The sequence below is a fragment of the Abrus precatorius genome, unplaced genomic scaffold (assembly GCF_003935025.1).
Source record: "Abrus precatorius isolate BTA unplaced genomic scaffold, Abrus_2018 Scaffold7, whole genome shotgun sequence".
NCBI classification, from domain to species: domain Eukaryota; kingdom Viridiplantae; phylum Streptophyta; class Magnoliopsida; order Fabales; family Fabaceae; genus Abrus; species Abrus precatorius.
In genome coordinates, this window is record NW_020874417.1 from 35,222,815 (window position 1) to 35,235,907 (window position 13,093).

The 13,093-nt window shown below is 38.8% G+C and overlaps 2 protein-coding genes across 2 annotated transcripts; one reads left to right on the forward strand and one right to left on the reverse strand.

The window, feature by feature from the left end:
• Positions 1–1,240: 1,240 nt before the first annotated feature.
• On the forward strand, positions 1,241–4,738 carry LOC113871321. Its single transcript, XM_027508366.1, has 2 exons — positions 1,241–2,610; positions 2,799–4,738. Exons 1-2 carry the CDS (start codon positions 1,364–1,366, stop codon positions 3,640–3,642), a joined length of 2,091 nt encoding a protein of 696 aa, XP_027364167.1. The 5' UTR covers positions 1,241–1,363; the 3' UTR covers positions 3,643–4,738.
• Positions 4,739–6,634: 1,896 nt separating this feature from the next.
• Positions 6,635–12,028, reverse strand: LOC113871107 (elongator complex protein 2). Its single transcript, XM_027507896.1, has 10 exons — positions 11,818–12,028; positions 11,629–11,716; positions 11,370–11,455; positions 11,090–11,243; positions 10,837–10,997; positions 10,047–10,718; positions 9,578–9,899; positions 8,247–8,464; positions 7,795–7,972; positions 6,635–7,473 (listed from the first exon to the last, which is right to left on the reverse strand). Exons 1-10 carry the CDS (start codon positions 11,953–11,955, stop codon positions 6,986–6,988), a joined length of 2,505 nt encoding a protein of 834 aa, XP_027363697.1. The 5' UTR covers positions 11,956–12,028; the 3' UTR covers positions 6,635–6,985.
• Positions 12,029–13,093: the final 1,065 nt, after the last annotated feature.

Consider the following 13,093-nt stretch of genomic DNA (forward strand, 5'->3'; position numbering starts at 1 on the left):
CAATTAAACCATGTGTTTTAAATAAATATATATTAAAAACAGCTATGCTATACGTTACGAACGGTTTTCATATGAAAAATCTGCAAATTGTAAAATAACCTATTAATAGGAAAATTTCCAAACACGGTGAAAGGAAAGGGTAATGTCGGCATAGGAATGGCTACCGATTACGCTTATATTCGGTAGCTTATAATCTATTAATATGAAAAAATAAAGTAAGAAAGAATGAAATAAATAAATAAATAAATAAAGTAAAATGAGTATTATTGATTAAGGTTGTTTAGTTATAACTTTTAAGGTAAGGCGCTGATGTGTATTGTGTGAGCATAGATGGCAATCCTCGTTAGCACTTAGCGTCAGGTGAAAACGTTACTGTGGCAGTTGTCAGTTGTCACTTTACAGCGTTGCAGCTTTGGGCGCCGTTCACTCCAGTTCATTCCCTTATTCCCACGCGCCTTGTATGCCCAAAAGTGTAAAGTAAAAGCGCGTGGAAACTGCTCATTGCTTTTAAGCGTAACCGCGTTGCTTATGCTAATGCTGGTATATTTGTATCTTGTGCTCTTCCGTATCGTATGCTATCCGTTTAAGTTAAAAACGGCACTGCCTGGTTACGTTACGTCAGCTCCATGTTTACTCACCACCCCCACTTGCGGCTAAACACCCTGTTTCCCTCATTATGGTTCCAAAATTGCACCATAAACACCACCTTCGCACTATGCATGCTTGCTAACTGTCCAATGAAATAACTTTTTTATACAAGTTCACCTTTTTTAGTTTTAATAGTTTCAATCAACTTTTTTATTTTAAATTTTATCCAATAATTGACAAGAATGCAATGAAAAACACATCAATGTATAAGATATGATTGAAGTATTTATTTCTTATTTTACTTGAATGTTTTACCTTGTTATGTACAGAACAAGGTAAAACACTAATAATTTAGAACGATAAAAATTGGATAGTTTAATAGTCATAAACATTATATTTTTGAAAAAAAATTATAAATTAAAAAAAAGGGTATCCTTGAAAAAAATTAGAAAAAAGTGTTGATCTGCATGGTTTAGTGGGAACAGAGAGAAGGGAACCCAAGTGGGTCCAACCAGTAAACAAGCTGTCAAACTCAAACCCCCATCCTCCTTTCAGTTGCCCTTTCCCACAGTATTTCATAAACAAAAACTAAAAATAAAATCCAATTCAATAAAAATTAAATAAAAAAAACAAGTCACTACTATAAGAGCATCCCGCAGAGAACAACAACCCCTCTTTTTTCTCTCTCTCTTTGCGCTGCAAAGGAGGCAGCAGCGGCCTAACCAAACCAAACCAATCCGACCATACCAAAAACCTTATTTCTCCAATAACCACCATGGAGGCCCAACCTCCAACGCCCTCCACCGCTCCGCCGCTGTCCTCGGTGGCTCCGCCGCCACCTCACCTCAACTACCCCGATTCCGTCGAGTCCTCCCCACGCTCCAGGAACACCGACTCCTGGGACGAACCCTTCCCGCCGGCCTCCACCAAGCTCCGCCTCATGTGCAGCTACGGTGGACACATCGTCCCTCGCCCTCACGATAAGTCCCTCTGCTACGTCGGCGGCGACACCCGCATCATCGTGGTGGAACGCAACACCTCACTCGCGGACCTTTCCACGCGCCTCTCGAAAACCTTCCTGAACGGAAGAACCTTCACCCTCAAGTACCAGCTCCCCAACGAAGACCTCGATTCCCTCATTTCCGTTACAACCGATGAAGACTTGGAGAACATGATCGACGAGTACGATCGAACTACTGCCGCTAATTCCTCCGTCAAACCCTCGCGAATTCGTCTCTTTCTCTTCCCTACTAAACCCGATTCCACTCACTCTATTCCCCCTCAGATTCTCGATACCTCCGCCAAATCCGATGATTGGTTCCTCAACGCCCTAAACGGCGCCGGATTGCTCAATCGAGGGTTTTCCGATTCTGCTTCTGTTAATTGCCTTTTGGGTCTTGATGACGAGGTCGCCGGGAACAACCTTGAACCCGGTTCGAGGGATGTTGCTGAAGGTGGTGGTTCTTCGCAGCCTGGATCTTTTGGGAATGGGAAGAATTTGAAGCAGGATGTTCACTCCGTTCCCGATTCGCCTATGTTGGAGACTACGTCGTCGTTTGGGTCTACTTCTTCGTCGCCGTCGCTGGCCAATTTGCCTCCGATTAGGGTCCACGTGGAGGATGGGGGTGGGGTTAGGGTGCAGGATCAGAAGGTGTTGGGGATTGAGGAACAGTTTGCTCAGATGGGTGTGGGTGTGGGTGTTGGTGTTGGGCAGAAGCAGGATGAGGGCTTCGTGGTGCTGTCTTCGCCGCCTCCGCCGCCAGTGCCTGCTACCCTCTCCGCCGCAGCAGTGGGTGTGCCGATTGGCCCTACGGCGGTGGCTGGTGAGTACCAAAACCGGGTTGTTTCTGATGATGAGAGATCCGATCATGGGGTTCCCGTGGGGTATAGAAAACCACCAACTCCTCAGCCACAGGCACAGTTGCAGACACAGACTCAGACCCAAACGCACGCTCCTCAATTTCAACAAAAGTCAACCGGTGGCGGCGTTGTTGATTTGCCTTCTCCTGATTCAGTTTCAAGGTATTCTCAACTTCCTTTTCCTTTTTATCTGGATTTTGATGGGAATTAATTATCTTTTTATTTGAATATCGACATTGGATCATTCGTTCATATGGGTCGTGTTATGTTTGATTTGATTGTAAGTTTATATACGGTGATGGTTTAGTGGTATCTGAATTAGGTTTTTGATGGGTGTTTTGATGCTGCAGTGATAGTAGTCTCAATGCAATTTCGCGTCCAAAACCAGTCTATCAAGACCAAGTTCAGATTCAATCTGGGACTACAAGGGTTCCTAGTAACCCTGTGGATCCGAAGCTTAATGTGTCTGATCCGCATGGTCGGATCCAGATGCAGCAACATGTACAGGACCCTGGATATTTATTGCAACAGCAATTTGATCAGCAACAGCAGCAGCTGCCGCCTCAGCAGCAGCAGCAGCAGTTTATACACGGCACACATTTCATTCACCATAACCCTGCAATTCCTACATACTATCCTGTATATCCTTCCCAGCAGCAGCCCCATCACCAACATCCCCAGGTTTACTATGTGCCTGCAAGACAGGCCCAAGCTTATAATTTGCCCGTGCCACAGGCTAATATGGGCGAATCTAATGCTGCCATCCCTTCTAGCCGGCCCCAGACTCCACCGAATCCTGCTACATTGGTTCCACAGTCTGCTGCTTACAATGCCATTAGAAACGCTCCCCTACCTAAAACTGAAATGCCAGCAGCTGGTTACAGAGGTGCCACTGCAGGCACCCCTCAATTAGTTCAAGTTCCTACAAGTCAGCATCAGCAACAATATGTCACTTACTCCCAGATCCACCATCCATCTCAGTCCATAGCCCCCAATTCTGCTGCCCCTCCCAACTATGCTTTTGATTATGCAGACCCTGCTCATGCTCAAATATACTACTCTCAACCTCTGGCACCCACAATGCCTTCACAGTACCAGACCATGACAGCTGCTGCTGTGGTGATGCCGGAAGTTTCTGCTCAGCATCCCTCAGAGGGTGTGAAGCAGCAGATGAGAACCTCACAGCCATTATAAACTAGTCCTCCTTTAAAAAGAAACAATTTTGAAAAAAATGGGTTTGGTTTCCCTTTTAAGTTTTATATGCAGTTCCTGTCGTCATGTTTGGTAACAGTTTGTGGTATGTATTTGCGATAGAAAAATAAGAAACTGTGATCATCTTGTACTCTTTCTTGTATGTCATAATTTATAGGAAAGGAAATTGGTCCAAGGTTATACTGTAAAAGTTCGAGTCTGAAACATTGTATTGTGAAGTTCAAATATCAATTCCTGAAATGATTGTCATATAAATTAGCGGGCATCGTTTCTTGCTCTGGTCTTGTGGTTCGTGGTTCATGATAAACCAATCCTGTTGACAAGTGCAATGGATGTGACCATTTGAAGTTTTGGACTAGCAGTTTGGGCAAGTGCAAGAGGAATGATCATCTTGTGCTAGGATAAAGTTGTCCTTGGAACACCTTATATGACCACTGCCTTGAAGGACCACAATTTTTTATTCCCCTTTATCATTTTCTGTGTGGGAAAATCTTTTTTCTGCTGATTGACTAGGTTTTGCTGCGCATGACCAAACAAAAATGTCCTTGCAAGTTTTAGTTTGAATTTGATTCTCTTTGATGAAAGCTACACCGTGAATTATCATTCAACGCATAACCGAAAAGCACAATTTCTTCCGATTTTGCTTCTAGACAATCAAGTGGATCCTTTATGATGATCATTTCAAGCTGCAAGAGTATGACTTTATACAGAAATTAGGTAGTCCTATAAAAATTGATCACACGTGAAAAACACTGCGTTTGTAATTGTCTTACCCCGGCACAATGGCATGCTTTTCATGTAATGCACGAATACGTAACAGAAGGCAGAAGCAATAATTTTACATTGTTAAGGCAACTAGAGGCTCTCAATTCAAACGCTATACTGTGCTTACGGGAGCAACTATGACAAAGGCTGGCACTTAGCGGAAGCTATACCAACTGATAGACCAAGACACAATGGTATGTTAATCGTGTTTAGTAAAAGTGTTTGATTGATAGGAATTTTTAACGTATAGTGAATTTCAAGATTAAAATAAACCCTGCATAACAGAGTGCACGTTGCATATGTTGGTTTCCCTGAATTTCATGCGAGCTTAGTGGCAAAGTACATTAGATTCGATGTTTTATTGTATTCAACAGTGCACTAAGTACTAGCTAGTGCTTAATATAAGAATAGTTTAACTGTACGAGGTTTAAAAGTTAGGATTTACGTGAGTAGATTGACCTGGTTATATACTTGGGAGAAGCACAATTCTGTTGGCCAAAACCAAATAGAAATAATATATGATTCAAAACAAAGAGAACTATACTTAAATCTAAATATTATTCAACTACACGTTTGCACTACGAAGGCCCTGCCAACACTCAAATGTTGTCATCCCTGACTTAAAATTAAATCCGGGGACTAGTGGTTGATGCTGACTCTGCTTCAAACAACTAATGCATCCTTCCGAGTCATGGCGTTCATAATTAACATTATCATCCGCATATAGCATTTGTCAAATAACTTGGTCATGGTCATGGTCCCTACCAATTCAATGTCAACGGAGTTCAGGGTCCCTCCCCATCCCATAAGCTGGTTTTTGCTTAGAAGAATGCTATCGATGCAATGAACATAATTGATGCATTATTGCTGACCAAGGGAGCCTAACTCAAAAGTGGGAACTTGGGCTGGTCACGGAAACCCATAATCAGAAAAGTATGGACAAAGGTGTGTATGTTCACCCCACCGAATTTAATGCTATATTTCAATGGGTTAATCCCTTTGCTTCCAAGAACTGAATTCCATAATGATGGAAAGGGAATCAATGAGCCATTAGCTCAAAATTTGATTCTCTCCCTCCCAAGATTTCATGTATTGGTGGATTGTCAAGTGTCCACACTCAAAATTGGGGAGGGCACCAAGAAGGATTGCCCATCAAGGGACCCACTTAGGATCATCATAAAGTCCCAACTACAGTGTTCATTTGTCTTAAATTATAATCACCAAAAACATTTGCCCTCTCGGGGCTCCACAATCTTAAACATAGATGCTGTAATAGATCAGAGTTGTTCACTTGAAAGCGTGAACAATATTTGCGTCATAATGCACATTCCACGTTTAGATATTCTCACTGGAATATTTAAAGCATATGTCTTTGTTCAGAGTAAACATATAGAAGTGGGAAAAGCTGAACAACTGAATATGTATAATTTCATGACAACCGTGTAATTTTTAGATGGAGGAATAAAGGTACAAGTCTACAATTCTTTTCAATTTTTACTATATATATCCTTTTTCTTCCACTAAAGGAAAAAATATATATCAGATTTAATCTTTCTATATTTAAGGATTTGGCAAGCGTATGCTTGGTTTTTGCCTATTGATACCTAAAAACAAAATTTTCGGCCAAATGTTCACTTTCAAGCGTTTTGATTACAAACTTTTCACCCTTACCACGATGGCAACGTTAATTTCATCAGACAAGAAGAAAGTGATAAACTTGTGACCAGTATTCGAGAAATTTTTGGAGGAAAAGATTACATCAGATGCAGACGTTATATATCTATCTATCTCACTAGTGCACATTGGAATAATCAGTGATAGGTTTCTTGCAAATTTTGGGAAATGAGAATAAGATAATATTTCTTACTTCACATGAGAAAAATAATACGAAAAAAATTAACATTATGCGAGGAAAGTTAAAGGTAATGAAGCTTAAATGAAAACATAATACTATAATAATATTAAAAAAAAAATAGAATTGGAAGGAAGCATGTGCCTCCACACCAAGAAGTAGCAACACATGTAGGTCTATCCCTGTGAAAATGACGGGCACGAGGATGAACGAGATCTTAATGACGGTGAGCAAAAAATGGTGACTGATGGAAAGGACTTTAGAATATCAACTTTAGCATATATTTGAATAACAAGAAACTGAATATTTAGTTACAGAATTTGACCTAACATTGTTACCTTAACTTTTTTAACATTAAAGCGAAAATAGAGCAGCCTTTATTTGATCTAACGTAACAATATTATGTTACAAGATTTGACCTAACATAACATTTTTTTTCGGGAACTCTGCACCGGTAAGAATGATGGACATTCGATAGAGAAGGGAAAAGAGAGCAAAGACCCTGAATAGAATAGTAGTATGTCACAAAATTTGACTTAACAGAACAACCTTAGTCTTTTTTATATTAGAAAACGCCAAAACTCTGCTTATATGGTCAAAAAGAGATTCCTAATGACAATAATTCTATTTCTTGGGGAGAACAATGCAACAGGGGACAAAATCATTTTACAGATATATAAAAAAAGAAGGGGAAAAATAATCTAATTACTAAACAGTTACATCGAACACTCTTACACAATTATCTGCTCCACAAGAAGCAAGTTGCATGCTCGCGTGATCTTCCTCATTTTTCTTCCATGCGAGACGGTTTACAGAAGAGGCATGGCATATAAAAGGATCCACACGTACAGCAAGAGCAGCAGCCAAGCCTGATGCTGCAATGCTCCCATCCTCTGCTCTATTATAAGAGAGATTCCACAGTTCTATTTGGCCATTTTCCATTCCAACGGCTAGAAGTCCATTATTTTTCTGATGTCGGGGACCGAACCAAGATAATGCTGTCACACTACTCGTAAATGGAGCTAAAGTCATAAGCTGCCTAATGGATGATTCCCTATCTATGGCCCAGATTTTCACCGTCTTATCCCGTGAACCTGTTGCAAATTCATGACCATGTGGATTCCAAGAACATGACCAGATAATCCGCTTGTGCCCCTCCTGCCTTGCAAGAAGACTACAACTAATTTCACCAGTGCCTACAAACCACAATTCAGTGATTAGGATTTCTGTCAAGTTGCAGAAGCAAAATAGAGACTTGCAACTATTGCAGTGCTAAAGTAGTTCAATAAATAACTTCTAAATATTTAACCTTTAAATTACTATTACTCATTCAGCCATTATTTTGCAGCTCTAATGGTTAGATCAGTTTCCTAAACTTAGTTTTGTGCAGGTTTGAGACTCGTTACTCCATCTCAAGAAATGACAAATTGTCATCCAAGAAAAATCACCAAAATGATGATGCAGAAAAGGTGCAAATCCATATGCCTTCATTCTATAAACAATGATGATAGGTCTACCTGTTCTGGTGACTGAAAAAACGGAGAACTGGCGATCCCTTGAGACAGTCAAAAGAAAGTTGTCATCATGTGAGAATTCCATCTGTGTTACTGTTAAGCTGTGGGATTGCAAGCGGCCAACTGCTTTCCATGAACCTACCTGCCAAAGCCATACCTCTGCAACAGCTGCAGATTGGGCCTGAAATGCATAAAACATGCACAATAATACATAGCAACATCAGCAATAAAACAGAACAAGGTTGAAACTAACAGAAGCCAACTAGGTTGAAGTCAATTCAAGTCCATAGTAGGAAAACAATGCATTGAATGAAGAAATAACACAGTAAGCAACATTTATCCCACAAGTCATGAGATATGCAAGCAATGAGGATTTCCATATGGTAAGAAACTAGATCTTCTGTCTAATAATAATAATAATAATACAGGTGCACAGCTAGGCTAACGCTACATACCTTACATGAAGAAGCAACAAGCTCACCCCTATGATCGCAGCATAAAGCAAATAGTTCATTGCCATGACCATAGAGTTTGTGTGATTCCGGCCAGAGTGTGTGCCAAGCCAGTTGATCTTCAATTGGAGGTTCAGTGAACACAGTTGGAACTGCGTCAGGAATAGTTTCAAGGGTGTCAAGACCATCGATCCCACTTCTTTCAGGGGTCTCGTGTATAGCTGCAGTGTAGAACAAATACTGTCAAATTATAAACTTATACAAGACTAACACACCAGCATACAGTTATAATTGTTTGAGAAGTTAAATTTCAAGATGGGAGAATGAAACAAGGGATTTTGCTTCCCTGGTTAGCGATGTCTCGGGTGTGGTATCCCCAATAGGAGAGACAAGACCGAGGATGTAGACAATATGTCCCAACTCCTAAAACATATATTCAATGGATGATTACAACATAAATTTGCACCAAATATGTCAGTTGAATTCTTGAGTAACCAGTATCTCAGTCAGCTTATCTTCATAGCTAGTTCTGTAAAAATGTACCTCTTTACTAACCTGTGAGAAATCAGGCCGCCTAATCTAGACAAGTAACCACTGTTAATTAATTTGTGCAAGAAACCAACAAAGAACAAGTAAAAAAAAAAAAAAACTAAAACTCAGATTTTTAATTTGAAGGCCATCCTCCAAAAGGCCAGGCAGTGGTTAGGAATGACTATATGACTGGGTGAAAGTTCACATCAGGGCCACAAAAGGGAAAATCTAAACGTGCAGTTTCCAAGAGATTATATATTGTACAGATACTTAAACAGATGAGTTAATTACACTATTATCAGATTTCTATGCATACTGCTCATTACAAGCAGTAAATACAGGATCGGATAGGTCAAAATATGTAAATTTTAGCTTTTGAGTTCAAAGTTGATCCATTAACACAAAATTTTGGATTTTAGTCTCACTACATCTAGGTTAATATGAAATATGGAACCATTTTAATCAGTTGGGCAAATACTTACCCAATTACCCAGACAAATAAATTACAAGGAATTAGTAACTAATTTAGTTTTGTAAAATTTTACATTTTACCGACTATCAAGACTAATAAACCACTTGGTCATAATTTATTTTTCCTTAACCGATTGCTTCCATTTTTTGGCTCAACCAGTGGCTCTATGCCTCTATCTATTCAAGTGCTCATGACCAGATGTCATTGCTAGAAAAGTTAGCACCAGTAGATAAGCATGGGAAAGGGTACTGACATTTGACAATATGATCTCAACAACCATGGGCTATGTATCATATTGCCATCAATTTCAACTTTCAATGAAATAACTGACCTTGAACATAGATAGGTTTCTGTGATAGTCCAAGAGCTGACATATTGGCACCCAAAATCTGAACATCTCCCAAGACATCATCAGAAGAACAAGATTTCTGCAAAGTGGCATTATTTAATGTCTTCAAAAATGATAACGGGGCTTCAAACACTCTGGCAACTTTTTCTTCAGCTCCACTGATAAAACGATGATTTCCCTTACTATGAATAACTGCCATACAATTCATATCATGACCATGAACTTGAGGACGAGCTATTTCATGCCAAAATTCTCCATCTTGGAGAGAAGCCTCAACTTTCCAAGGGGCATAAATTCTAGTTGTCTGCAATTTCTCACATAGCAACAATTTTCAGAGCCAAGACAAATTCATGAAAAATATTAAGAGTTATTATTTGAAACACCAACAGTAGAAACTAAAACAATTATCAATAGTATACAGCTTTTGTGGTCATAATGTGTTTTTAAATACCTGGTCATGACTGACGGACATAATATAATCACCAGATCTAGCCCATGCAACATCAGTAACTGATGAAAAATGACCAGAGGGAACCTTTTGTGGCAGCCAATTATCATTACCAACATTTTTCCAAAGATGGAAAGATCCACCATATCCGTGTGCTAAAATTGAATCTCCATTTGAGCTCCAATGACCACCATAGAACCCCAGAGCACAGTGGCTTAGTTCCCCAACAGTGACCACATTCATCCAGACACCAGAAGTCCTTTCAGGTTGCCAGATCATCATAGTCTTGTCCATAGATGCGGATAAGATACTTTGTGGCTGATAATAGGCTTCCCCTTCCACAGAAGTAACCAAAGGGGGTTGCCACATTACTGAATACACCCAATCCTCATGTCCAATTAAAAGAGATTCTAAGGATATCTGAAAAGAGGATGAACCAGCCACAAGTACAGGACCTTCTATATAGGATGATAAACTTATTTCTTCCTTCCTGTATATGCCATGTCCATTGGACATAGTGCTGCGTAATGCTATCTTCCAAATCCGTATGCCTTTATCCTGAGATGAACTCACCAGAAAAATATTGTTTACTTCCCCATCGATGGTTATTGGTAATGAGAAGTCCAAACTCCGGATCCAATCTGTATGCCCTTTAAGCTCACATGCATGTACAAGCTGGGTTTAAATGTAAAAGAGAAGTAAAATAGCTTAAACACAAGCCTACAAATAAAACTATAAGAATTAAGAATCTGAACATTCACATTAATCATCTACAATTATGGGGAAGAAATACCTTTCCTTTCCTTTCACCACAATAAAGGCGAATCTTGTTATCCAATCCTCCCATTGCAAGCACAATTTGCCCACTATCTCCAGGCAATTCAGCTAATGATAGGGCTACCATAGATTTAGAACCAACAGAGAAAGAATCCAGGCATGATAGTTTACAGTCACCTAACATGACGAAGCAAGCTTAATTAATGTAGATAGTAAATATACTAGCATGGCTGTAAACAGGGTCATTGTCACGGGGAATTATGACTTACCTCTGCCAGTTGGTGGAAACACCAGTCCCCATACACAAACAGTCCCATCTGAAGAAGTAGAAGCAAACATTGCCTCAGTTTGAGAAACCATAATTCCATTAATGCATGTAACACCTTTCTTGTGCAATTGTGGCACTTGTAACACTTGCCTCCACTGCAAACAGATCAAAGATAAATATACAAGAAACAATAATTCCATCAAAGTTTGCATCTGACAAGTGTCTCTCATAATTTATTGATCCAAAAAAGTGACGGAAAAAATACAAGTAACGTGATGTACCTTCCCATCAATAAGGGACAGTTCCCACAAAATAATAGCACCATCTGCATCTCCAGATAGCAAATAATGCTGCTCCAAATGTTTTGCTGCATATAAAAGTGTCGTCAATGAAAACATTAAAAAGTGTTCAGATATATTAAATTGGGGGATATTAATTATGCCAAATAGTCTGATCCAAATGCAACTATACGGTAGTAAAAAAAAAAAAAAGAAGGAGCTTGTGGGGTTCAAGTTGATGAGAGATTGAGAAAGAGGGTACCTTTAAATAGGAACTTGCCAGTTGGGAGCCAGTGAGTGCAATTCACAACTGCTTTGTGACCCGGTAGAGTAGTCAAAATTTGAGCACTCTGCAAAGACCCAAGTAGAATAAAAAGAACAAAATATATAAATAAGATAAATGGTGAGCAAAAAAGAGTAACTGGGGAGTAGAAGGGAGAGAAAAAGGGACCTTGGGGCAGAAAATAGCAACGGCGTTGTGAGCTCCAAAAGAGACCAAACCAGAAGCACCCCAAGAAACGTTGTTGACTATTCTGTTGCATCCTGCTCCAATAAACACCCTTTTCACTTCAACACCGTTGCTACGCATTCTCACTCACTATCCTCTGAGGAAGAAAATTTGAACGCGGCGAAAGCTTTTGATTTTGTATTCTCAGGCGAGAAGAGCGTCGCTGTGATAATTCCAAACAAGAGGAAGCATTGGGTCAGCACGTGGGCTTCTTGGCCTTCAAAAAGCATTCTGGGCCTGGCCTGTACCAATTTTTGGTAATGTCTAATGGGCTCTTCGTTTACAAGTAACACCAATTTAGTAACATAATTGTCCCTGCAATGTTTGCCAAGTGTTGAGGTTATGCGAAACACATGCTCAAGGACAAAAAAATGTAATTGGATGATGATGATGATCATAATAATAATAATAATAATAATAATATTAATCATAATAATTATAATAATAATATTATTAATAATAATACAGAGGACCTTAAAAAGTGTCATCGAGTTCAACATAAATAAATGCTGGTCGAATAAACGGTTATAAGAAAGGAATCGTGGAGTTGGTCGCTGTATTAATTATTCTTTTTAATTAGTAAAATATTGAACATTTGTGCATGACATATGCTAGCAATACATAAAGTATAATGGTGTGACACATTCGTTTTCTATACTTTACTTTGTTATGTTGTTACGCAAAGTATGTAAAGAGTGAAATAATGTAAAACGTTTTTTTGTTTACAAAAATTAATATTAAGCATGGCCTATTACACCCCTTCTTTTGAAAGGGGTATAATATATAATATACGCACATTTATTTTAATATAAAATGTGTAAGATTGTATGTCACATATTAAATGAAGCGTTTGATATATTTTTCTTTCTTTAATGGTGTTAGAGAAGTATAAATGAGTTTTAGAGGATGACTATATCTAAGAATATAAATCAATCAAGTGGTTATTTAATAAGTTATTATTGTATGGATGTTTATACTAGGTGATAAACATCCATTTTTATGAAAGGTGTAGTTATATGATTTTAAAAATGCTAATGAATATACTAAGGATACCGATTATATAATAAAAAAAACATTTGTTTATTCATAGAGAATGTCTTTCAAATGTTTATGATAAGATTCAATTAAAAGCATTTTTTAGGTGCAATAAATAAATAAAATATTATCTATAACAATTTTTATAAAGTTTTCGAGAAAAACTACAAATATTTAAAGATGG

Excerpts from the sequence above, each read along its gene's own strand:
- LOC113871321 (XM_027508366.1), top strand. The coding sequence starts at position 1,364 with ATGGAGGCCCAACCTCCAACGCCCTCCACCGCTCCGCCGCTGTCCTCG. Across the intron at positions 2,611-2,798 it reads TCTCCTGATTCAGTTTCAAG|TGATAGTAGTCTCAATGCAA; the intron begins GTATTCTCAACT and ends TTGATGCTGCAG.
- LOC113871107 (XM_027507896.1), bottom strand. The coding sequence starts at position 11,955 with ATGCGTAGCAACGGTGTTGAAGTGAAAAGGGTGTTTATTGGAGCAGGA. Across the intron at positions 11,456-11,628 it reads TGGCAAGTTCCTATTTAAAG|CAAAACATTTGGAGCAGCAT; the intron begins GTACCCTCTTTC and ends TTTTATATGCAG. Across the intron at positions 7,474-7,794 it reads TTTTTCAGTCACCAGAACAG|GCACTGGTGAAATTAGTTGT; the intron begins GTAGACCTATCA and ends TGTGGTTTGTAG.